The sequence below is a fragment of the Mytilus galloprovincialis genome, chromosome 9 (assembly GCF_965363235.1).
Source record: "Mytilus galloprovincialis chromosome 9, xbMytGall1.hap1.1, whole genome shotgun sequence".
Taxonomy (NCBI): Eukaryota; Metazoa; Mollusca; class Bivalvia; order Mytilida; family Mytilidae; genus Mytilus; species Mytilus galloprovincialis.
Window position 1 is genome coordinate 77050825 of NC_134846.1, and position 27854 is coordinate 77078678.

The 27854-nt window shown below is 30.9% G+C and overlaps 1 protein-coding gene across 2 annotated transcripts; it reads left to right on the forward strand.

Moving 5' to 3' along the window:
* The first annotated feature begins 967 nt into the window (after positions 1-967).
* Positions 968-27767, forward strand: LOC143045996 (transmembrane channel-like protein 7). Of its 2 annotated transcripts, XM_076218912.1 has the most exons (17): positions 968-1112; positions 5070-5439; positions 8983-9052; positions 11068-11149; positions 13836-14083; positions 14479-14624; positions 15160-15310; positions 15754-15915; positions 17750-17919; positions 18353-18503; positions 19213-19310; positions 20366-20479; positions 21225-21300; positions 22823-22953; positions 24004-24168; positions 24454-24532; positions 26416-27767. In XM_076218912.1, exons 1-17 carry the CDS (start codon positions 1061-1063, stop codon positions 26488-26490), a joined length of 2340 nt encoding a protein of 779 aa, XP_076075027.1. In that variant the 5' UTR covers positions 968-1060; the 3' UTR covers positions 26491-27767. The 2 variants fall into 2 exon arrangements, with proteins under 2 accessions (XP_076075027.1, XP_076075026.1); XM_076218911.1 differs by lacking the exons at positions 968-1112; positions 5070-5439 and adding an exon at positions 7273-8501.
* The last annotated feature ends 87 nt before the right edge of the window (positions 27768-27854 follow it).

Genomic DNA, 27854 nt, shown 5'->3' on the forward strand with positions numbered 1-27854 from the left:
AAAAGCGTTTGTGTAGGCTCTTCCGTGAACCAGGCTCCGTTCTTTGTTTGTAAAGAAGGAAACGGCTAGCACTGTGATTTTTAGAGGAGGGATTTGGACAGCCAGCATAAATGGTTGTCGTATCTAGGTCAAATATGTCAATTTCGGAATGCAACACATTACAGTCTTAATAAATGAATTAGTAACATCATATGCACCATTTAAGAGTATGAACGTGTTTTAAAAGTAAAGGAAATATATTCAGTGAATGATAATTTGATAAAATTCATTATTCTGAAGAAGTCAATATACGCATATGCAAACACATTTTATTCGATTTAGAGCATGGGTTTGTTCACAAAGCAAAAGAAGCACGTCATATTAGAATCTTAAACAATCTAAGTGATTTTGATGCTGACTTCAGTCTTCGAGATGACAAAAATATTGCTTCCTTTTGTAGATTTGGAACTTTGAACACATAAATTAATTCCTATTGAATTTGCTAGAGGTAAAATATTCAGAGGGATTCCCGTATTTGTTCTTTACGCAGGATGTACTTATCTTAATGAATTATCGGCGTTTAATTCATTATACTTTTGGAATGTTTGGCAACAAACGAAAATTTGAACGCATTTAAAGCATCATTTTGTAAACAGGGCAACTTGAAGTATCTTTTAATTTTGCGATCTTTGTAACAGATCATAACCTATCGTAAATAAATTTGTATATCGTTATGCAAAATACGACTAATTATTGAATGCAGCCTTGGAATCTCCTGGGTAACCACTTTTATCTCTATTTTTCAAATGTATCAATATTTTATGCTAGGCATGTGAATTTAATTGTCACATGTCTATACAACTGTACTTTGGAGAAAGTAAAGATATTTGTGTCAAATGAAAGGCAAAAAACATAGCCTGTACCGCATCAGACTGCGTATTCGTTCCAGTCTTGTTTTGGAAAGTATATTCTTTGTCCAAAATGACGTAGAACGTGAATTTTTCATGAGCTTGTTGAATGATTTATTACTATTTCGGATACCAAATTGATAGCTTTGACATATTTGTCATAAACAGAAAACATGACAGATGTAACAACATCTAGGCGGAAATCAGTGATATTTGCAGGAGAAGGTATTTCATTGATTTTTACATTTACATTTTAGGTACAAATTTTGCTGAGATTATTTTTTTTGATTTTGATTTTAAAGATAAGATAAGATAACTTTATTTATAGCAATATTGCATTAACAATAAATGGTTTTGGCAACAAATTAAAGACTTTAAAAGATCTCTTACTGTTAGGAATGTGCCAATGGAAATGAATGGCAAAGATTAAAACAAATTTTCAAAGCTGGGCTCATAATAATTTGGCTGAATACTCGAACATTGCTGAAAGTAGAAAGGGTAATAATGTTGGTATCAGTTATAAAAAAAAAATCTGTAATTTATACAAAACTAGCTTCAAATATTAGACAGGGGCGGATGCAGGAATTTTCGAAAGGGGGGGGGGTGCTAACCCAGGGCAAAGGGGGGTGCAGGGGGGGGGGGGTGCAAAACATATGTCCCGATATAAATGCATTGATCGGCAAAAATAAAGGGGGGTGCGCACCCCCCCGGAACCCCCCCCCCCCCCCCCCCCCCTGGATCCGCCACTGTTAGACATACTCAAAAGTTATATGTGTTTTTTACATATAGGACATCCATCATTCAAATTAACTGGAAATTTTAGAGAAACTTTTACCATTCCATGTCCATTATCATCTTTTATTCATTAGTTATATATTTACCTGTTTCTTTTTAAGAAGCAAACACTCAAATTGATTTAGGTCATTGGATATGAACAACACAAGACTTTTGTGAAAGAATTTTAAAGTTACAATGTTTTAAAATTAGGGGTTTCCAAACTGTCCCAGCAAGAGTCATAGTCACTGCTTAAACGGCTGTGGGTAACTTAAGTTACCCACAGCCCAAGATGGCGGACTCTAAACTCGTTGATATTTAATTCATACAAAATGTACCTTTTGCGACGTTTTTCATGCAAAATGTAAATATTTATAGGATTATTGAATAAATAAATGACTAACAATTACCATAAATTTGTTAATATAGAGTTCACTAAAGCGCAAGGTCAACTTTAAAAAATGCATAAGATGTCCGTAACTTTTTTATCGAAACTAAGCAGGCTGTCCGTAACTTTATAGTCATACCTGGATTATTCTAGGTCTTTCATTTTCAAGAAAGATTTATGAGGGGAGATAACTCAGATAATGTAATGAATTAATGTATTGGATTATGAAAGCATTTTTAGTCAATTTCATAAATTGAATTTCAGTGAAGGCATTTAAATAATTTCCTGGTATTGATTCTAACTTTTTTTTTTATATATGTTTGGAATTATTAAAAAATGAAAATTTTATGAGGGGACATAAATCAGGTGGTTTAGGTTATTATATAGATAATAAATTTTGCCTTTCTTTTACATGTTCATGTACCATGAAAAAATTAACTGCAAAATCAAAAATAGTGTCTATTGTCTATTTTTTTTTAAAATTATATTATAAAAAGCTGTCATCTCATAATTGATTAAGTATATTTAATTTCAAGAGTAAATTACCTAATAGTCTAATACAAATACAAAAATTTTTTATTGGCGCAAACTCAATTACAATAATTGGCAACTCGTATACAAATAGTAATGATGCAGCAATTAAACAATACTACATAGAATATCAATAGGCATATTTCGAACAATGAAATGTGCAGTTATAAATATATATCAATATATATAGGTTAATTAAGAATAGGCTACTGACATAAGTATATTGTATGTTATAGCTTCAAATTGTTCATATTACTCATTTATAAGGACATTTTTCCTAAATTCAAATGATTGATTAATAAAAAATGATTTTAAGTAATTTTTCTACACTTGCTATTAAATGCAATATGAAACCAAAAAGTGAGGTCTATCATCGCCATTTATTAACAATTATTGACTTCTCTATGATATGTCAGGACTAAATCCAGCTCTTAATAGTCAGTGTCACAATAGATAACAGATAGAGAGGAATCACAGACAACAACCTAACATTCTGTAAGAATCTAAGAGTTTTCAACACACACTTTGTGTGTCTCAGTTGACATTTTCTGATACTTTTTAACTTTTTCATCTTTACTGAAATCAAAATGTTATAGTTTTTGGTTATATATCCTCCTACATGCTTTTGAAATACTGTTGTGTTTCAGACTTGATTTTGATATACAGATAAGTTTGTTAAGTTGTATATATTAGCTTTGCTTGCCCATATGGTCAAAGAGAAAATGTATGCGTCTTTAGTACCTGTTTATCATTACGTCACAATCTGTTGTATCCCTTACCAAAAAGTGCTAACATGTTGCACATAAGTTGAACATAAGATGCTTACGTTAGAAACTAACATGATTGCACACGAGTTTTTTAACATGCAAATTAGGTGAGCATTTTGTGAGCAAAAAAATTGCACATATGAAACTAACCTAATTTGCATGTTAAAAACCTCACGTGCAACTGCTCATATGATCTTTTGTTTCACATGTGCATTTTATTAGATTGCTCATATGAGCAGTTGCTCACATATTGCACTCGTGAATATTTATGATAGTTGACCAAAACAAAATGGCTGCTTTAAAAAAGGAATATTTTTTCAAATTTAAATGAAAATTTTAAATAATTCAGTTGAAAATAAAATAACTGATACATCATGTTAAAAGAGTTATTCTTTAATTATTGTCAGTTAATTATGATTTTCATATGATTTTCTTTTTTTTTTATTTAAACAATAATCATGATCATGACTAAAAACATAACATATACATTATAAAACTAATAGAGGGACTTGCAAGTTAGTACACAATGAATGTCTTTGATTAATAAGTACTGTATTTCAAAAAGTTTTAAAAGAAAAAATCTTTATACATGTGTAACCGGAGAGCACGAATTTCATTACAAAATTGCTTGTCTCCACCGGGACTCGAACCCGGGACCTCTGTGTTACAAGGCAGCGCGCTAACCGACTGAGCTAAAGAAGTACTTCCTTAGCTCAACCGCTTACGGCTGACTAAGTATCTACCAAATGTTCTAAGGGAAGCAATCCCGTCACACATGTAGTACTTATTTTGAAGCAACCTATATTCCCATAAAGGACTTAAAATTGTAATATATTTCAAAATCTGACACAAAAATGAAAATAATGAAATAGAAATGATATAACTTACAAATTTAATTAACCACAGCCACACTGGTTTTATCAGATTTCAACAATTCCTTTCTTCAAATAGCACAATATAGGACTTAACATTTTCCATATCCATCTACCTCCATTTATTGCATGCTTTTCATGAATTTGAATTTACAGGAAGTACATGACTGGGCATGTCATTTTGAAAAAGCTCATATGAGCAATGATGTAGGTTAGTTTTGAATGGTTAGAAGAATGGAAAAACTTTTCAAAGTACAAAACTAACATAAAACTAACATGGATGATAAAAGCTCACCTGAGGTTTGAATTGCACATGTGAGCATTATGTTAGATTTTTGTGGGCACATATGAACTACCAAACTGCACATATGAGCAACCTGATTTGCATACAATTCTTACTTGCATCTCATGTGCTTCACATGTGAAACTTATGTGCTTTTGTTAGCAATTTCTGTACGGTATGGTACTGAAAGTTGGTACATTAATAGATCCCAATATTTAGATATATAATGTAAATAAAGACTGTAACCGGTCAGAGCCTTTGTGATAACATCATACATACATTTTGTACACATGTATTTTTCAGAACCAGTATTTTCCTTTGACTAGTGAGAAACAACTTTTCCATTCTATTTGTTCACCCAGAATAAATATATCTTACAATTGTTTTTCTTTTGGAGTCCAAATTTTGAAAGATTTGTTCTAATAAGATTATGATAAGAGATATCAATAGAAAACTTGTTTTAAAGAGAGAAAAAATGTAAAAGAGGAACTTTTATCATGTGATCACATTATACCTATGTAGATTTCTTTTTTGTAGTAAAAGTATCTTGTACTTTTTATTATTCAGAAATAATAGAAATTCCAGAAAAGGATCTAAGATGGAGGCGAGGAAGCCATGCTGCCATTCTGTCAAGCTTACCAAGTCAACGAGGCATTTTGTCAGATACACATCTTGCAGCTTCCAGCAAAGCAGCACAAAAAAGAAGACAAAGTTTTCAGCATATAGCTAGACATTCCTCAATATGTACTATCCCGGGATTGTTGCAGGATTCAGATGATGAGGAAGAGGAAATTCAGCAGGAAATTTTGAGAAGACGCAGGTCATTGGCCTCTTTTGGTAGTACTGGAGGTAATCCCATTGAAAGAGCTGATTTGCTGGAAAGAAGAGAAAGTATCAAATGTATAACTGCACCTATCCATATCAAGAGAAAATTCAAGTAGGTACTAGTATATCATTAAATCTAATAAAGATCTGATAAATAAATGAGTTAACCAATAACATAGAATAGCAATTCAAGATACTAGTACTAGAAATGCCTATTTGACAAAACCATTGATTGACTTCTAAGGAGGTATTATATTGTCCTTACTAAGTGATTTTAATCCAATTTTTATTTTTGGACAAATTCACTAGTTTTTTCAGACTCAATATATTTAAATAAGAAGGTAGGAGTTTGAGAGTGGAAGAATATTAAGTTTTAAATTTGTAGACATAAAAGCAGTATGACCAAACCATTCATAATTTTCAGAAAGAAAACCTAAATCTAAATCTACAAAAAAGTTTTTATTATTTGAGTTATTTCCCCTGGATAAAAATTAGTTAACTGTTATTTGGATATTGATTTATCATCAATTTTAATATTTTTAGTGTTGACACAAGGTTTATACATTGTTCATATAAACTAATATAATTTGAAGGTCATTCAGAGAGGTCGTTAAAGATAAAACCAGGAAGTTGTCTCACCTGTCAATAGGTAATCTAAGGACAATCTTAGCAGCTGTTTTTCCAAAAGTAAATATTCTAAACTAATATATGGCCTCATTCATAGTTAAAGCAGTTACTAAATACTGTTTACTTTTCAAACTATATTGGTAATGAGGATTATATATTTTATTTTTCTGGATACTGTATCCTATAATAATAATACTTTATTCAGAAGCAATACAGCTTATAGGAATAACTTTTCAAAAAATAGATTGATTAATGAATATTTGGTTATGTTGATAGATTTTTGCTGGTTGGTTTTGCTGACTACATTTTTTTTTTCAATTTTCATTATAGCTTTTATCTAATAATACTGTTCAAAATCAGAGACATAACAAAACATACTATTTTGATTAAAAATCTGTAGGAACATGATTTTTTTTTCCAATTTTGAGATAAAGTTTGTGAAAATGATAAATACACTAATAACACATATGATGTAGGCAACAAGCAAAAATCTATCAACATAACGAAATATTCAATCATTTTTGAGAAAAGTTATTTCCCTTGAAACATAATTTTTAACCATTTTTGGCTGCTGTATTTTCTTTGTACAAACAGCAAATATGATCTGAAAAACCAATCTACAAATAGATGAACATAATCCAAACCATGAATTGTCGCCTCAAGGAGTTATTTCTCTTAAACAATGTTTAAACTTTTTGGCTTTAATCTAAAAAAATACAATAGATAGAAAAAACTGGAAACAACAAATGAGATCTACATATTATCAAATAAAGGAAATGTTCTATTGACTCCTTGTTAGAAGAATTCCCTTATATTCCCAAAATTCTTTATTATTGGAAATTGTCTTGAAAACAATAAAAGTTAAAGTGGCCCTTTCAACAGCAAAAAAAGATCAGCATATCAAGATCTCCAAATAGACAAAAATACCTGACTGCAATTGCAATAAAAAATAATTTCATCAAAGCATTTTTTGGCTCTAGTGACCCTTTTTTTTTTTAATCTAGTCTCTTCCACAAATTATCAAAAAGATTAATGACAGGGATTGGTTGTGCTGCTGTTACTAAGCATTTACAAATAAAAGGTTCAATTATGGATAATTAATTCTCCCCGATATCAATTTCAATTTTCTCATAATACAAAAGGTAAGTATATAATTGAATTGCAGATAAAAGACTGTCTTAAGTCTTAAAGGTTGATTGTTTTGTATGGAAAGATAGCAGTTTATCAGTAGAAATGTACTATAAATTACACTTATAAAGGCTGATCATGCTCAATCGCCATGTGAAAATTACGATCTCAAAGCATACCTTGGTTGTTTGGTCTCTTACATAATGAATTATTTTTTATCGATTGTAAAAATTTGATTTCAAATATCTGTAAACTGTTGACACTGATTTATGAGGACTTTTTGTATTGGGTCTGAAGAAGCTTGATATATGTACTTTGCTTAAACTTGATTATTTTCTCAAAACTTGTTCAGTTTGAGTGTAAGGGACAAGGATATCAGAAATTTGAAATCTATTAAACGTTCAGTTATTCAAGTATGAATTTTGAAGGGAACTTACATAGAGATTTTGGATTTGAAAGACAATCATATGAAAAAAGTGAAGATGCATATTATAATGGAAATTTAAATGACTATCCTGAAGAGTTTTATGATGCACCTTATCAGACCAATTCTCCTGATTTTGATGATGGACACCATAGAAACTCATACAGGAATTTTAATCAAGGAAATAACAGTAGAAATGAAAGGTCCTCTAGATATGATATGGAACAGAATTATCCAGAAAATTTCATTAGATCAACTAATGCAAGTTCTGATTATGATCACAGACATCATAATTCTAATGACTTCCAAAGTAAACAAAGAAATGAAACCCGAGAGAACAGACATTCGGCTCAGTATCCCAAACATTTTGAAACCAGAGAGAAAAGACATTCGGCTCAGTATCCCAAACATTCGGAGTCCTTGCAGGATAGGGATTACATCACAGGTCAAGCAAACAATTATCAATCAGATCAGAGCAGAACATTTGAAAACCTCAGTCACATTGATAGTAATAGTAGAAGCCTAAATGAAGAGATCTATGATTCAGTAGAAGAGGGACCAGATTATGAAGGAAATTTTGTACAAAACATCTCACCCAGGAATTACCTGATAGATAAGGCTAATGAAAGAAAAAAGTCTTTTAGACATGGGATTGAAAATAATGCCTTTGAAAACCATGAAGTTCAAAGTGATTATAAATCAGACAGTCTTGATTGCTCAGAAGATCTAGTGCAGATGAGACATCCAGAAAGGGGAGAAAACTCTCATATTGTCCTGGATGATGGAAAAAAGACATATGTCTTTAGAAAAAAGGCTTTTCCTATTAATGACAGACAATCAAGGGCAGCCTCACATCGTAGATCTACCGTCAAAAGAAAATCTGTCATAAGAGAAGGATATGTTCCTAGCCATAGAGTTAGTGTAGTGACACTCAAAGAAAAAAAACAAATGTTAGAAGAACAAGACACAATACATGGAGTTGTAAATATCTTTAGGTTTGTTCGTTTATGTTGCTGTTTAGATAAGAAGCCTAATATTACAAAATGTCAACCTGATAAAATCCTTTTATTTAACAGATTTTGAAGCAAACATCAGTGTTTTATGTGTTATTTTTTGTTGAACTGATTTTTAATTGTTTTGTTCTTACTTTTTGTAGACATGTATGCATTTTATATTTAGCTATGTTGATGATGGTTTTGTAAATTCAGAAATTTTCGCTATACTTTTATCTCTGTGAATAATGAGAGGTTTTCTCTAAAACATAACTGTGCATTTAAAATTTTTATAGCATAACTTGTATGTACCATTTCCTGCAAATGTAAAAATTAATCATGTACACAATCATACTATTATAAAGGCACACATAAATTTCTGAATTTACGTTAGTTTTTTTCAGGAATTTTTACTTATGTTTTGACCACTCATTATAATTTCTGTTGCTCTTATTTTATATTTTATATGTATTTGTGATTGTAGAGAGAAAATTCTTCAAGAGCCTGAATTTACTGAGAAAGGATTTGCAGGATGGAGACACAGACAGACTCAGGTCAGAATTAGAACATTTTTTCTACCAAACCTCCAACCAATAAACAAGGCTTTTTTTTTTTTTTTTAAGAAAACTGTTGACATACCCTAACATATTAAAAATTGTGAATTTCATTACCATAGGTTAACTTAATGAGTATTTTTTTTTCAGAAACTTAAAACCATTAAATGATATTTGGAAGTAATACATTATATAGCTTGTTATTAGTTATTGTTTTTTCTCATTGATGATTGTCATACAGTGACCTATAGATGCTAACCTTCTACACAACTTGGTCTCTTGTGGCGAGTTGGCAATCATGACATATCTTCTTATTTTTATATACAATAAGCCTCATATAAACAAAATCATGACAATTTCATCATTCAAATATTTCATGAATAAGCTGAAATACTAGGTTTATTGGTTTTTTTTCCATCTTTGATGTCCTCTGAACAGTTATAGGAAGGCTAAAACAAAAGACTATACATATCCTGTTGAACTTACTTTAAATAAAGCTAATACTAACAATGACCACTGCCCTTTTCTCGATCTTGATATCTATATCACTAATGGAAAGCTGAATACTAAAATTTATGATAAAAGGGATGATTTTTCATTTCCTATCGTTAATTATCCGTTTTTAAATGGTGACGTTCCCTTGTCACCATCTTACGGTGTTTATATATCTCAACTTGTACGATTCGCTCGTGTATGTAACAATGTTTTAGATTTTAACGAGAGAAATTTATGTATTACTGAAAAATTATTACACCAGGGTTTTTGATATCACAAACTAGTCAAAACATTTACTAAATTTTATCATCGGTATAAAGACATCATTCGTAAATATAGCTCAACATGCAGACTTAATACGTTCAGGTATTTTTCACATCCATTGTTTTATGGAAATATTCTTTATAAAGCACAAAGGTGTCAGTATTCACCTCAGAAACTTACAAAACCTTTGAATAGACTTATTAAGAAGGGATATAATTACGATACTGTTGTCAAGTCATTAAAGATTGCATATTTTGGCGTTAATATTGAGTCACTGATAAGGTCTTTGCATCGGAACTAAACGCATTTATTCTAAAAACAGTTGTTGGCATGACACGGGTTATGTTCTTCTCATATATGTTATGATGGTATGATACTAAACCCCTAACAGGAAGAATTGTACCTGATGTTCATATGATGAAATCATAATCTTTCAGTCAGTTTAATTGAAGTTTGGAGCTGGCATGTCAGTTAACTGCTAGTAGTCTGTTGTTATTTATGTATTATTGTCATTTTGTTTATTTTCTTTGGTTACATCTTCTGACATCAGACTCGGACTTCTCTTGAACTGAATTTTAATGTGCGTATTGTTATGCGTTTACTTTTCTACATTGGTTAGAGGTATAGGGGGAGGGTTGAGATCTCACAAACATGTTTAACCCCGCCGCATTTTTGCGCCTGTCCCAAGTCAGGAGCCTCAGGCCTTTGTTAGTCTTGTATTATTTTAATTTTAGTTTCTTGTGTACAATTTGGAAATTAGTATGGCGTTCATTATCACTGGACTAGTATATATTTGTTTAGGGGCCAGCTGAAGGACGCCTCCGGGTGCGGGAATTTCTCGCTACATTGAAGACCTGTTGGTGACCCTCTGCTGTTGTTTTTTATTTGGTCGGGTTGTTGTCTCTTTAACACATTCCCCATTTCCATTCTCAATTTTATATATTACGAGGAGATAAATCTATGATGTTATGACTTACATAGTTGAATTATCTCCCTTTACATTATTGCGAACCCATGTTATTTCTATCTATTTAGCAGATATTTTTTTTATTCAGGTAGATTTATCAATGATTGATAGATTTCTCTTTGGTAAACTTTCATTGGGTTCGCAATAATTGGTGAGAGACAATTGGTTTACATTTTGCTGACTGTAGATCCCAGAACAAAACATGTTTACCTGTAAAAAAAACAAAGTAGTTTTGTTATGTTTTTGTTTGTAACTACTTCAGAATAACTTTTCTCTTCTTTTTTTTTAGAGATGGAATGCCTTTACACAACAAGTTCAAAATATTGCAAAAATATTGGAGCCTTGGGCAGGTTCTTTCAAAACTGTAGAAGGTAAATAAATGCTTTAATAGAATGAAAGTTGATGTTTAAAACTTAAATTTTACATAAAAATCAGATATTTTGCCATTGGTATTACCTCACATTTCCAAATTTATCTGAATTTTGGTACTTTAGAGTACATTGTATAATGATGGCTTACAGGTAGTCAGTTTGTGTTCATGTGGTACCAACATATCTAATAGTTTTTTAAGACTTGCCTAGAGAAATTAGCATCAAATTGTTATACTCCTCTTAACAACTAGACAGATAATAATGAGATTTCATAGTGTTACAAAACACTTTCTAATGATAGCCATAAAGTAATATTATCTTCACTGTTAAAGGGGAGATAATGGAATTTACTTACTTCAATAAGTTGCAATAAAAGTGTTTCGTTCAGGAATAAAAGCAGTTGAGTTTCTAACTACATGTTTTATGTCTCATATTGTAAAATGATGAATAACATATGTAAATGGTGTGTTTTTCTTATTTTTTCCAGTTACTCTTCTTATTTGATCAGTTGTATTCGTTTAATTTAGTTTTAAACCTTTTAGACCAATTCTTACGCTGAACATATGTATATTTTCCCAGGTAGATTTTGGAGGGCTATAAATAATTATTTTCTGATGCTGACATATATGTATATTTTGTAGGTAGATTTGGGACTGATTATAATGAGACATATATATGTATTTTTTGCAGGTAGATTTGGGAAGGCTATAATGAACTATTTTCTGATGCTGGCATATATGTATATTTTGGAGGTAGATTTGGGACTGATTATAATGAGACATATATATGTATTTTTTGTAGGTAGATTTGGGACAGCTTAATAATGAACTATTTTCTGATGCTGGCATTCATGTATATTTTGTAGGTAGATTTGGGACTGATTATAATGAGACATATATATGTTATATTTTGCAGGTAGATTTGGGACGGCTATAATGAACTATTTTCTGATGCTGGCATATATGTATATTTTGGAGGTAGATTTGGGACTGATTATAATGAGACATATATATGTATTTTTTGAAGGTAGATTTGGGACGGCTATAATGAGACATATATATGTATTTTTTGTAGGTAGATTTGGGACGGCTATAATGAGACATATATATGTATTTTTTGTAGGTAGATTTGGGACGGCTATAATGAGACATATATATGTATTTTTTGTAGGTAGATTTGGGACGGCTATAATGAGACATATATATGTATTTTTTGTAGGTAGATTTGGGACGGCTATAATGAGACATATATATGTATTTTTTGTAGGTAGATTTGGGACAGCTATAATGAGACATATATATGTATTTTTTGTAGTAGATTTGGGACGGCTATAATGAGACATATATATGTATTTTTTGTAGGTAGATTTGGGACGGCTATAATGAGACATATATATGTATTTTTTGTAGGTTGATTTGGGACGGCTATAATGAGACATATATATGTATTTTTTGTAGGTAGATTTGGGACGGCTATAATGAGACATATATATGTATTTTTTGTAGGTAGATTTGGGACGGCTATAATGAGACATATATATGTATTTTTTGTAGGTAGATTTGGGACGGCTATAATGAGACATATATATGTATTTTTTGTAGGTAGATTTGGGACGGCTATAATGAGACATATATATGTATTTTTTGTAGGTAGATTTGGGATGGCTATAATGAGACATATATATGTATTTTTTGTAGTAGATTTGGGACGGCTATAATGAGACATATATATGTATTTTTTGTAGGTAGATTTGGGACGGCTATAATGAGACATATATATGTATTTTTTGTAGGTAGATTTGGGACGGCTATAATGAGACATATATATGTATTTTTTGTAGGTAGATTTTGGACGGCTATAATGAGACATATATATGTATTTTTTGTAGGTAGATTTTGGACGGCTATAATGAGACATATATATGTATTTTTTGTAGGTAGATTTGGGACGGCTATAATGAGACATATATATGTATTTTTTGTAGGTAGATTTGGGACGGCTATAGTAGATTTGGGACGGCTATAATGAGACATATATATGTATTTTTTGTAGGTAGATTTGGGACGGCTATAATGAGACATATATATGTATTTTTTGTAGGTAGATTTGGGACGGCTATAATGAGACATATATATGTATTTTTTGTAGGTAGATTTGGGACGGCTATAATGAGACATATATAATATTGTATTTTTTGTAGGTAGATTTGGGACGGCTATAATGAGACATATATAATATTGTATTTTTTGTAGGTAGATTTGGGACGGCTATAATGAGACATATATATGTATTTTTTGTAGGTAGATTTGGGACGGCTATAATGAGACATATATAATATTGTATTTTTTGTAGGTAGATTTGGGACGGCTATAATGAGACATATATATGTATTTTTTGTAGGTAGATTTGGGACGGCTATAATGAGACATACGTATTTTTTGTAGGTAGATTTGGGACGGCTATAATGAGACATATATATGTATTTTTTGTAGGTAGATTTGATACGGCTATAATGAGACATATATATGTATTTTTTGTAGGTAGATTTGGGACGGCTATAATGAGACATATATATGTATTTTTTGTAGGTAGATTTGATACGGCTATAATGAGACATATATATGTATTTTTTGTAGGTAGATTTGGGACTGCTATAATGAGACATATATATATGTATTTTTTGTAGGTAGATTTGGGACGGCTATAATGAACTATTTCCGTTTCATTAGATGGTTGATGTTTATGAATCTCTACATGATGGTTATTATGATGTGTGTGACACTGGTTCCCCACTTGATCCTGACTGATTCCCCTTTTAATGTCACCATTAGTAATAAAACAATACAATGTACTGAAGAGTATGGAAAATCTATAAAAAATTTCACAGATACTGAGAATATTGGAAATAAAATATTTGATGTCCTACAAGGAACTGTAAGTAATTTAGTTTTTACTTCGTCTTGGGTTATAATTTTTTCACTTGTGTGTTAACCACCCTTCAAACCATCATTTAAGTGGTACATGTAGTATGTTTATATCATATTTTTTTTAGATCAAATAGTTGAACAATTGAAATCTCATCTTCATCAAACAAAAAAGGAAAGAATATACCAAGGAAGAAGTTGAAACCATGATTTATAAAAAGAACATATCACACCATGACAAAAGAAATATAGAAAAATACACCAGTCCACAGACAACTACACAGGAAACAAATGATTTAGAAACACAATCTTTCCAAGAACCACCAAGTTATCAATTTTTATTCTATACGTCAATCCTGTTCACATACTGTTCATGCTGCTAATATGATTTGGTATATATTGCAGGGCTGGATGGAGCAGACAGTCCTGTTTTATGGTGCTTATCAAAACAAGACATTGTTAGAGAATAAAAAGACATACAATATGAGTTTGGCCTACTTGTTAGCCACAGGAGGATCTTTCTTAATAAGCTTCTTTCTTATTGTAAGAAAGTAAGCGCATTTCTTTTTTCTTTGATATTTCTTAGTCATTATCTCCCTTAAGTATTCTAGTCAAAAGTTGAGCCATGTAGATATTGCTTATTCTTGAGGCAAATTGGGGTTTATACATGTACTGGTAAGTCAGGACCTTCCTTTGACATAAGTCTTGTATTCTCAATTTTAAAAATAATAAAATTTTGATGTCATGATTGGAGATTCTTTGACATAAAAATGAGGAGGTTTAGTTTTATTACAAATGATTCAGATATCAATAGATAAAAGGACACTATCTGAACATTTACAGGTCACCTTATTGCCTTTAACAATGAGCAAAACTTATTATATTCCATAAGATATGAAAGGTTTTTATAATTGTGAAACATTTCCAAAGAGAAAGCCAACAAGCTGATTTATAATTAAACAATAATTAAAAATAATTATGACAAATAGCAACCAACCCCAAACACATCACTCAATTTAAGATATCTATCAATTACAAAAACAAATCTAGATAAACTTAAAAAGTAAACTGATATTTATTTGTTAGTACAGGGAAAGGTATAAAACAAGGAGTTATGAACAAAGACAGCACAGTAAACCAGTACACTAACAAAGTTTTCTGTGGAGGTTGGGATTTCTGTATAAATGATAATAAAGCTGCTAAAAGGAGACATCAAAACTTTCTTCAAGAGTTACAGGTATTTTAAAAAGAAGCTATACAGATTGAAGGGTAGAATTACAGTGTTCATGAACTTCAATTTATTGATAAGTACTAATTTAAATTTAGACATTTAATTCAAACAAGCAGAAAATTTGGTTAGTTTTTCTGAAATTCATGTCCAACTTTACAAGATGTGATTGACACTAAGCAATCATTTGCTGGATATATTTATTATGTAGTAACTTGCATGAAGGTATAGGGAAAAGATTAATTTCATTGTTTGATGTCTCTCCTCATACAATGCTTCAAGGGTTCATATATTCCTGTGTATCCTCTGTAAATCGCTACCTAAATTAATGTATAGTGTATTCTAAATATTTGTAAGCTGTTTGAATTATCAAGATAAAATACTAATTCCTTATATGCTTATATATAGAATGCAATGAAAGATGAAACTACATGTTATATTTTTCATTAAAGGGAGATTTGGACACACAGAGATTAGTATGGAGGAAGCAAAGTCTTACCCTGAAAGATAAGATCAAACTTTACCTAATCAGAACAGCTGTTAATATATTTGTTGTAGCTGCCTTGGGTGGATCTTTGTACCTTATCTTCTACACTAATGAAAAGATGTTAGAGGTAATAATTGTTAAAAGAAGGAATGCTATTTTTTCCCTTTTCAGATTAATGCCTCTTCTGTAGGCCATGTTTATATGCAAGTCCTTTTCTAATCCTAAATGAAGACCAGGTCATGTATAAATTTCATCAAATCTATGGCTTCCATGAATTATTTGATTCTAATAGGACAAACATGGTCATTAAAAACTAAAGTGATGGTGGGTATGCTGTGTGTGTGGCTGTTCTTTTTTTACTTTTTGTAATATAAAGCTAAAACATTGTAATAAATCTATGGCTTGCATGAATTATTTTGTAAATTACCGCCAGAAAAAATATGCATAATTCAAACACAATATTTGCCATTTATTATATATATGTTTTTCTTGTAAGCTACAGTCAAATCCAAAGTTGATATTTCGTAACTTAGGAGCTGCCATGTTGACTTGCTGAAATCATTAAATATGCAAAAAATGCTATAGAATAGAAAATAAAACAACTCCTACCTCAAAAATCCATTTTAATGAAATATTATACAATTTGATTTTCAATGGTAGTCACATTACTGCAAAAGTATAAATGGACTTTCACTAAAAAAAAAAAAAATATATTTTGGGATTTCTCTCTTGTGCATTAATTCTTTTTGTTATGCATTCAAATAAGAATAATTAAAATATTTATAGCCTTTTTTCAATTGCAATTTTTAAAACAATGAAATGGGCATAGCATTTGCAAATAGGTTCAGATATGTGTGGATGTACGTGGGAGGTATATTGTAACATCCATTCTTATGTTTATCTCTGAGTCTGCGCTTAGTATAGATATATCGATAATTCTATCACAGTGTTGTTTGCAAAGAGAAAGAAGCACATCATGTTAGAATTTGATATACGTTATCATTGACAGTTGGTAAAGTCTATTATATTCATATGATGAAGACATAATCTTTTAATCAGTTTAATTGAGGTCTGGAGCTGGCATGTCAGTTAACTGCTAGTAGTCTGTTGTTATTTATGTATTATTGTCATTTTGTTTATTTTTCTTTTGTTTCATCTTCTGACATCCGACTTGGACTTCTCTTGAACTGAATTTTAATGTGCATATTGTTATGCATTTACTTTTCTACATTGGCTAGAGGTATAGGGGGAGTGTTGAGATCTCATAAACATTGTGCAGCTTCTCTTCCATATCTTAATCCAAGCAAATTATTTCCTTGTAAAAAATATAGCCTTTCTCATGCCTACACAATGGATACAATTTATATTTTGTTTTATTTTTTTTGTATAGTTTGTATTTCTACGATATTTTTACAAAACCTCACCTACAAAATGTCGCTGTGCAACCATATTTTATATTTTTATAGGAATGACAACCTTACTAATCTGAGAACTATGCTCAGTTTGTTTTTTCTCGTTTTCAATGATGCTTTCCATTTTTTTCTTCTAAGTATTAAACTATGTAGAGTTTTTACATGAACACATTTGTCTCTATTTTTATGCCCCACCTACAATAGTAGAGGGGCATTATGTTCTCTGGTCTGTGGGTCCATTCTTCTGTCCGTTCGTCCGTCTGTTTGTTCGTCCGTTCGTTCGTCCGTTCATTCGTCCGTTCGTTCGTCCCACTTCAGGTTAAAGTTTTTTGTCACGGTAGTTTTTGATGAAGTTGAAGTCCAATCAACTTGAAACTTAGTACACATGTTCCCTATGATATGATCTTTCTAATTTTAATGCCAAATTAGAGTTTTTACCCAAATTTCACTGTCCACTGAACATAGAAAATGAGTGCGAGTGGGGCATCCATGTACTTGGGACACATTCTTGTTCAATCATACTCTTGAATATCTTACTTTGTTTTACAGCTACAAAAAAATGATTCTTCTGAAGGCAATGTGATTGTGGAAGCCTTAATTCAGTATATGCCATCCATAACTATAACACTGTTGAATGTGATAGTACCTTTGATATTCAACAAGCTGGTGACATACGAAGACTATACACCTGTGTTTGAGATTCGAATAACTTTATTAAGGTAAGTACAAAGAGTGCCTTGATTTAGTCATATCAGATAAAGTGTGAACAACTTTGTTATAACATAGAGCCTGAAAGTTATAAGGGTGTTGGCACTATCAATGCATAACTTTTTGTGATGCTTGGCTCTCAACAAAATTTTTAACTCCTACAGAAAATTGTGAATATGTTAAATGATTACTAATAGCAGAATTTTGTAACTGTTTTTATTCCATCTGTGATGAAAATTCATAGTTATTATTTTTCTAGCAGCAAAAGTTTTTAATATTGCAAAACCTTCTATATGTTATCACCACTTGGAACGAATTTTCATATTTAGAATTGTATTTGTAACTTTGGAATTCTGGAAAAAAATACTCTTTGTGTGACAGTGTTATAAAAACTTGTACATGCACTTCTGCAAAAAATAATTTCTGGATAATTTTCTTTTTTAGGATTATATTACTACGATTAGCCTCACTTGGGATTTTGATAGGATCATTGTACCGTGTCGTTGCTTCCCCTGCTGACAGTTATAGGTCAGATTGTGGAAATAAAAGATGGGAAGTCACTGATCCAAAACAGCAAGGCACAACCAGTATAAAGGTTTATATTACTTTTCATTGCATCAAATATCCCAAACAGTTTTCATACAGTAATAGGCTACTGTGGTTTCATTATTATTCCTTGTATACCAATTTTCATTGGTTATGTAGGAACAGGTGAACCACGAATTCAGATGTTCAACGAATTACAAATTTTCTATAGACTTTGTTACTAATGCAGAGATTGGCAAAACTGTGAAATCAAATGTCCACGAAAATACAACTTTTCCTCAATCCACGAAAAATCCAAACCCACGAAAATAAATGAATCCATTGTATTACATTTTCTTAATCACTGGTGGGTTTGGAAGATGATATACTTTTACATTTGTGGCAAAATATTTTGGGATCCATGCAAGATTTAATTTAACCTAATTTAGAAAACTCTAAAAGGAACATTGTCAGATGCTTCACCAAATGTAAAGTCCCTTTTTCACACAATGAGATTCTTCGGAAATTCAGCCATTTTAAGGATTTGATAATCCCACAGTTTTTATGTTTTTATATATTTAAGCCACTTATTTAAAATAAAAGCTTTGCCTAGAGATTTTTTACAATAATTGTGTTCTTTTGTATTCCTCACTTTGAGATGCATTTGGGTAATTGACCCATTTTAAACAGTAATGTGAATAAAAGATATTTTATTACATGTAATATATATTGTGACATTATTTTTTATATAAAACCTGCATTCTTGATGTGTTTTACAGTGTTGGGAGACTTATGTAGGACAACAGATATACAAATTGATCATTTTAGACTTTCTAGTGGGTGTTATCATTACATTTGTGGTAGAGTTTCCAAGAAGGTAAGACAAGATTATGTATTGTCTAATGATCAAAGGAGTATGTTCAATAAGGTCCTAAAATGGCCCCCTTTTTTAGCGTAAATTTCAAATTCGGATTTATTTACCAATATCACGATAAATTATAGCTAATACATTGACTAGATAGGATATAAGCCATTTTATTGAAAATTTCACGTTTCTGCGTTTCATTATGACGTCACAAGTTGTACTCATATTGATTTTTCAAGAAAAAATCAATGAAAATGGGTAAATTTCCATAGATTATTGGACAGGAAACATAGAGCGCATACGTCGACAACAAAGATCTTTTAAAATAATGTTTGTGAAGACATTTCACATGTCTTATTTGAATATTAAGCTTGTCGACGCCTGCGCTCTATGTTTCCTGGTCCTTTATTTGGTTGAAATCCAGCTGATTTTGTCAAATTTCACAAAAATCCCTTATCTTGACCTTTTTGGGATGTAAAAATCAACGTGTTAGAACTAAACTTTGACAAAAACAGTTCTGTTTAACTTTCTCACATGTCTTTAAGGCAACTTAAAGCATTTATTGTCTGGTAACTATGAACTTTATAATTGGGGCCAAATATGGCCCTTACCGAACTTACTCCTTTGTTTTTTTTTTTCAAATCAAGTGCGGGATTATATTATTTGACTGTGAGATTTGTGGAGAATTTAAGGAGATGATTTTCAATGTAAAATCAGTATAGATTCAAGCCTCCGTGAATTATTTCTATTCTAATAGGACAAATATGGCAATTCTTTAAGATCGAAGTGCTCTGGTGAAGGCAAATATTTGCTGTTCCTGTAAATAATCGCACCAATACATTGCCGTAAAAGAACTGAGCAAACTGAACTAGTAACATGCTCTATTTATAAAAACGTATTTAGATAGGTTTTGATGAAATTGAATAATAATTTTACTGAAAAATATGTTAAAAAAAAGAGGTTTATTACACATTTTCTCATCGTTTGTTTACGTTTCAATGATGTGATGATTTAGGTTTCACAATTGTGCATTTTCCTGTAAAGTTCTATTTTGTTTCTCATTTTAGAATCATATACAAGAAGTTTCACAATACAAACAAGCTAGTGAACATGGTAGGACAACAAGAATTTGATCTACCTAAAGTTGTATTAGATATTGTTTATTCACAGACTTTGTGCTGGTATGTACACAATGTTTAAAAAATTTACATTACAAAAAAAAAACATCATCTGCCTCATTGAATATTGTAATTTGAAGAAAAAAATAGCATACATTTAAGATTCTATCCTTTCTTGTAAGTTGACCTCATACCTGAGAGCAAGGGTCTCTAAAAATAAAATCAGAATTTGAATTGGGACTGAAAATACCTAGACCATTTGAACCATCAATAGATATTTCAATTGTCAGGAGTTGTGAAAAATTGTTTTTTTGTAAAATATTTAGTGTAATATAATAACTAAAACATTACAAACATTAGTATGGACATAAAGCAAAATACCTAATCAACTGGTAACTTATGATTATGTACTGTAAATTCAGAAATTATTTCAAGGTTATTATTATTGCAAATAATGTGATTAGGTAGATATAAGAAGATGTGGTATGAGTACCAATGAGACAACTCTCCATCCAAGTCACAATTTGTAAAAGATAAACCATTATAAGTCAAAGTACAGTCTTCAACAGGGAGCCTTGGCTCACACTAAAAAGCAAGCTATATAGGGCCCCAAAAATGACTAGTGTAAAACCATTCAACTGGGAAAAACAAACGGTCTAATCTATATATATAAAAAAAAAAAGGGAACACTTATAAACCACATCAGCAAATGACGACTACTGAACAACAGGTTCCTAGATGACTAAATTGTAATATATGAAAACTCCCATTCTGATACATAATGTATAATAACTATTGTATATTGCAGGATGGGACTGTTTTTCTGTCCACTGACCCCAATATTAGGATTCCTGAAATGTTTTATCTTCTTTTATGTGAGAAAGGTATGTTTTCATCAATGTATCCAAAATCTATGATTTGTTTTATTACTCTAACTGAACAAAATATACTGCTATGTTAATATAAACAACACACATTGATTCAACATGGGACTAATTATATATATAAATGACAGTGTGTTTAGGCTGTACTTTTATCTATAATGGTTTACTTTTACTTATTGTGGCTTGGATAGAGAGTTTTGTCTCATTGCCACTTATATTAATAAAAATATGTTTATTGATACAGTCATGTCAAGAATGTTTGATAATTATATTGAAGAATGGAAAAGTATTGTTATTTCATCCTCTTCAAGACGGGGAAATGGGCGTAATAAATTGAGAACCTATAATATTTTTAACCAGGATTATGTTGTTGAAAACTACTGCAAGCTGTTAATGCCTTTTTGTGAAAGAAGCGTCTTTGCAAAATTTTAGATGTGGGGTGGCTCCTATTAGACTGGAAACTGGGAGGTATGAAAATTTGCCGCTGGAAGAGAGATGTTGTTTTAATTGTCTTAATAATGTCGAAGATGAATATCATGTTATTTTACATTGTCTTGTTTATAATGATCTTAGACAAGTTCTTTTTACTGAGTCTCTTAAAATTGATGAACATTTTAATAGTTATGCAGATTGTCAGAAAATGGTATTTTATATTTTCAAATCAAGATATTATAAGACTATGTGCCAAAACCTGTAATTTTATTCTTAAAAGACCCCGAGAAGTTTTATATTGTAAATAATAATTGAATACTTTTGTTGTATAATTTTACCATTCAGGTTTAATATTTATTATGTACATATACATATTGTTTTAGTTGATTATCGTCTCTCATAAATCTGTACAGATTGGCTAATGTATACAAAATGTATCTTTTATAAATGTATTGTGTAATTTTATACATAAGGTGAGACATAAATAAAATAAAATATTAAATTGAATTGAACTTATACCACACCTTCTAATATCTATGTATAAATGCTACATTGTTAACTAATTGTATTATAATGTTTAATTCTATACTTAGGACACAAGTTTCAGAACCTAAATATAGTTTTACACTTTTGAAACATAGTATAACCCCCCTCCAAAAATTTTTTATTAAAGATTTCATAGCAACTAGAAACAAGATTTTCATACTTTTTCAGATATCCCTATTGACAAACTGTGTTCAGCCAGTACGGCCCTACAGAACCTCTAGATCTAACTCTTTGTTTTTTCAGATATCCCTATTGACAAACTGTGTTCAGCCAGTACAGCCCTACAGAACATCTAGATCTAACTCTTTGTTTTTTTTAGATATCCCTATTGACAAACTGTGTTCAGCCAGTACGGCCCTACAGAACCTCTAGATCTAACTCTTTGTTTTTTCAGATATCCTTATTGACAAACTGTGTTCAGCCAGTACGGCCCTACAGAACCTCTAGATCTAACTCTTCGTTTTTTCAGATATCCCTATTGACAAACTGTGTTCAGCCAGTACGGCCCTACAGAACCTCTAGATCTAACTCTTTGTTTTTTCAGATATCCCTATTGACAAACTGTGTTCAGCCAGTACGGCCCTACAGAACCTCTAGATCTAACTCTTTGTTTGCTGCTGTATTATTCCTTTCATTTCTGCTGGCCACAATACCATTGGCATATCTTATAGGCAGGTGGGTATAAAATATATACTATAAAGTGTTATAATGAGTTGTCGCTTAATGCAGACTATAGATGCAAATTATAGGCATAAGAACAGCTTTTAATAATAAAAAATACTTTTCACAGCTTATTTCTGAACATCTGTTAAGATTTTACTATTATTGGAAGATTATTTGTTATTAGGAAACTGAACTGTAACTGTTTTTGGTCTGAATTCATCTTTTATCAGTTAATTGTGGAAGTCATTGTAAGCAAGAAAAAAAACCCTATAAGATTATGTCATCATTTCTTGCTTTCCTTTAAATTTGGTGAAAAAAGATACAAAGTTTGCCAACAATTTGTCTTAAAACTATAAGAGACACAAATTCCACCAAAGTATAACATGAGATACAGTTTTTCTTTGCTCTCAAAATTTTAATTTTAATTTCAATTAATGCAGCACTTGGTAGAATCAATATTTATCATTAATTCAATGTTAAAGAAATATTGATATTTATTTACAGTCTTCATAAATTTGCAGTTTAACTAAAGATCTCTATGTTCTAGCAAAATTATGTTTTAGTGTTGTTAATCTTGTTACTTGCAGTATGGCATGTTTTTCTTCAAAGTGCAGTTACCTCCCATGTCACAATATTCTGGTAAAAATGTTTGTATTATCTCCCTTGTCACAATTTTTACTTCATCTATAAAAAAAAAATTTTGGTTATGCTCATTGCAAATATAAAAAGCATTAAAATTATACTGTGCTTAAATGCAAATATGGGCAAAATATAATAAAAAAAAATGAAATTGATAGTTTTGTGTTAATTCAGGGTTTTTTACCTAAAAATAAAATGTTGTTTGCCATTTAGACTGATTATGTGTAACATATGTAAGGCATTATTAAAGTTTTTACCATATCAATTTGGCATTTATAATTTATATATGGAGCTGATTTAATTTTCTCATCTGACATATTATTTTTAAGAATATTACTATTTCTTTATAGCTGTGGCCCCCCTCTCAGAGAGTTTAAGAGTTGTTGGCTATTCAGACAGTTTATATATTGATATTTATTTCAGTATTTCCCCATCCCAAAGTTGTGGGCCATTCAGACAGTACATGGGAGGTTTTGTATTCTTTGATGTCATTCCTAACGTAATACAAACTTGGCCTTCAGCAGCAGTCAAAGTTTTCAGAGTGCTTGGATCAACAGCTTTCCTCATTCCAGCAATTCTTGTAGTCTGGTAATTTAATATTTTTGAATAATTACATATAAACAGAGAATATAACTATACATTGTATTTCCAATCTTTCATACTACATTGTAGAAAATATAATAAGTTTGAAATAAAGAAATTTTTATCTGCAGCATAATTAAGTAAATATTGTTATTACAGCTCTTCATTTTGTTTTGATGTAAATGTAGTGATTTTGTGTAACATTTCAGTTCTATAATGTATTGCTACTGGGGGTCTGCTCTTTTGCTTTTGGTTTTGATGTGAATGTAGGGATTTTGTGTATTATTTCAGTTCTATAATGTATGGTTACTGGGCATCTAAAGAAGGAAGTAAGAGACAGGCAGAACTGTTACAAGAAGAGCTTACTGAGGTAAATTACACAAAAGCATTACTATTTCATCTAAGTTTAGTTTAAACATATTTGTTTAGAGTGGATTGAGAAACAAGTTATATTATTAATCCCTTTCCACTTTGCGGGTGCTGCCTTGTAGTGGCATTAACCTGCTCTTTTTTTAAATCTTCAAGGATGTCTTTTACATGCAAGAGATATGGCTCTCTCTTAATGGGTCAGCCATTTATTGTCCCCCTCCTACCGACAAAATATCATCTCAAGACCATACTCGCAAATGGTGTCAAGGGAGAGCCGAAAATTCAGTCCCTGAAATTTTCACCCCAGATCGGGAATCGAACCAGGAACCTTTGTGTTATAAGTCAGATGTGGTAACCACTACACCACGGCTCTCCATATCAGACATGTGACAGAGTTGTCGAGCCACAACTGGAGATTTGGAAATTTTCAGCTGGAGTTTGGGTCTCATAACTGGAGATTTTTTTATCAACGTACACAATGTTTTTTTTGTGTGTTTAAACTGCATATCTTCCTTTTTTTTGTTAAAAGAACAATAATTCCATACCTTTAAACACCTGCATATTCATTTTTACTTGATAAAAATAGAAGATAAGGGGTTTTCAAATATTTACTCATTATGTATAATTCAAGATAAAGTGATCAGCCATCATACATAGTTGGCAAAATGTATCTCTGATTAAGCTACATTGTCAACTTTGGTACCACTACTGAACATGCTTGTAGCAGAAGGTGTTAAATGGATAGAGTTGTAGGCTTGCTGGTTGGTAGCTGTCTCCATAAGTTTGGTCAAGTCATTAGGGCTACCATAGTCAGCTTTGCATGAAGTGTGGTAAGCATGGTCTTGACCCTTGGTACTGGATCTGCACCATTTGAAATCAGATCTCCAGGCAGAGTTGAATTTGGCTAGATATTTGGTATTCTTTTATTTGCTGCTGGGGTATTTGGTGATAAAATACAGTTTGCATTTTGTCAAATTCTCAAATTTTCAAATAGTCCAAGACAACTATACTTATATAGGTATTCCATTGGCTGGGATAAAATAACAAGCCATAAATATCATATTTGAGTTGATTTCATTTGTCTTTGAGGTTCAGTAAATGTTCCATGTTTTCAACAGCATCAAATAAATCGTTGCTTATAAAACTTGTACAATTAGTCAATTTAATCCTTGTCAGTATTTCACTTTTAATCAACCAGGCTGGTGTCTTACACTAGCTAGTTGATCAACAGGTAATTGCCTATTATCTTTAATTTATTGTTGTATAGGGACATTTTCAAAAAGCGAAAGATTTTAAATTTTAACGGGAGGGACGGAAGAGGGTCTTAAAAGCAGGAGATTTTGACTCCCGCTGGAAAAATCACATGTATGCCATATCAATAGCTCCAAAGGAGTACTCAACTCAAATGATTATAATACATGTACAATGAAATATTAGTGACAGTATCATAAAAGTATAAGAGAAATTAAATGGTCGACCTTACAAAATAAAAGATTAAAAGAAAAGTTAACAGGAGTCTTAATACTGTATTCAACGGTCAATGTTTTAAAATAGCTTACATCAATTTAACCAAGTTTTTCCTGATTGTTTGTTTGTTATTTATTTTGCATAAAGAAAGTTCACCAGAGTTATCAAATTCATGTTTGGTTTAGTCAGGTTTAGATAGAAAAAAAGAAGATGTGATATGATTGCCAATTAGACAACTCTTTACAAGAAACCAAAGGACACAGAAATTATTATCTATAGGTCACCGCATGGCCTTCAACAAGGAGTAAAACTCATAGAATTATTTACAATTAACTTTTTTTTTATTAGAGGAAACAAGTACTTGTTCCTGTCTTAGAGATTGAACTTGTTGATATTGATACATTTCTATTTTAACAGGAAGGAAGAGACAAGCAGTTCCTTGTAGCTCAGCTCAATGAAATCCTAGAACACTTAGATGCAACTAATTCTTAATGGATGACAAAATGGATGACAAAATGTTTTGTTTTGTTTTACTGAAGTTTTTCATTTTTATTCTCCAAGTGCTCTAACAGAGGAAACTGCCATTGTAAACTCAAAACTTACATCTTAATGTGAATCGTACATCAAACAGCGGAGTACAATGATAGACGAATAGGATTTTGTTCTTCTAATGACTAACTCAAAAAAAAATAAAGTGATTATCTGTGAATTTTGAAATCATGCATAGGTGAAGATACTATTTTTTCAAGAATTATGGCAGAAAAAATACACAAAGGATTAACAGTCAAGTTCTTCTGATGAATTACTCGAAAATTAGATTATTTGTGATTTTTTTTAATTATACATAAGTGCAGGTACTATTTTTTCAAGAATTATGGCAGAAAAAATACACAAAGGATTAAGAGTGAGGTTTGCAGAACAAGACTTTTACATAGAGCCTCACCTAGATCAAATTCAATATGAAGGTAAAGAATTTAAGCAATAATCATACTCTGAGTGTATGCTGTTGATTCAGATGTAATGTATACATAAAAGCAGAGCTTGAAACTTTAAAAAATAAATACTATTAATAACCATAATCTATAAAAAAAAAAATCAAAAAATAATTTGTTCTCCGTCAGAAAGATCTCAAAAGACAAACAGACGGTATTTCAAACTGCAATAGTAGTTCATTCATTTGATTATGTTTCTCGTATCATTTTTTTTGCATTCTGTGTATATACTCATTTTAGTAGAACTAGTTTTTAAAGATTTTGAATTATTTATGTTTTTCAAGATTCTAACAAATTCTGTATACAAGCCAATAGGAAATTTGTTTTAGTTGAACACTTAAATTCATGGTTCACCTTTAGGCTTTACCAATGAAATCTGTGAAAATGAGTATCCCCAATTAATAATGAACCCACTATTTAACATTTTAAATTAAAACTTATACACATTTGAAGTCTCTTTTAAAATACGTTTTATCTATATTAATCATTGTTATCTATGTTTTAAAAAAAATTAAATATTTTTACATGCCTAAAGACATAACCTTAAGAATTTACTACCTTTGATGTTTGTGAAATTGCATTTAGTACACATGTATAAAGTTTTATCTGTGATTCTTGAGAGTTTTACACTATCTAGCCTGACAATCAACAGTTAAGGTAAAATTGTTTTAATTTTATATCATTTGTTAAGTTTTTATCTTATGTTTTTCATTTGTGTAATATTGGTTTTGTCTGTGATTTGTTTGTTAAGCATTTAATAAATTATATTTTGACTTTTCTCTGCTTACTTTTTCTTTATATTATAGTATTGTAATCAGTCAGGTTATTATGAATAGGAACATCTCTGCCTCATTATTAAGTTAT

Bases quoted from the DNA above. Each gene is read 5' to 3' on its own strand.
- LOC143045996 (XM_076218911.1), top strand. From the start codon at position 7,498: ATGAATTTTGAAGGGAACTTACATAGAGATTTTGGATTTGAAAGACAA. The intron at 8,502-8,982 runs GTTTGTTCGTTT...TTGTGATTGTAG, and splicing joins GGAGTTGTAAATATCTTTAG to AGAGAAAATTCTTCAAGAGC. The intron at 9,053-11,067 runs GTCAGAATTAGA...CTTTTTTTTTAG, and splicing joins GGAGACACAGACAGACTCAG to AGATGGAATGCCTTTACACA.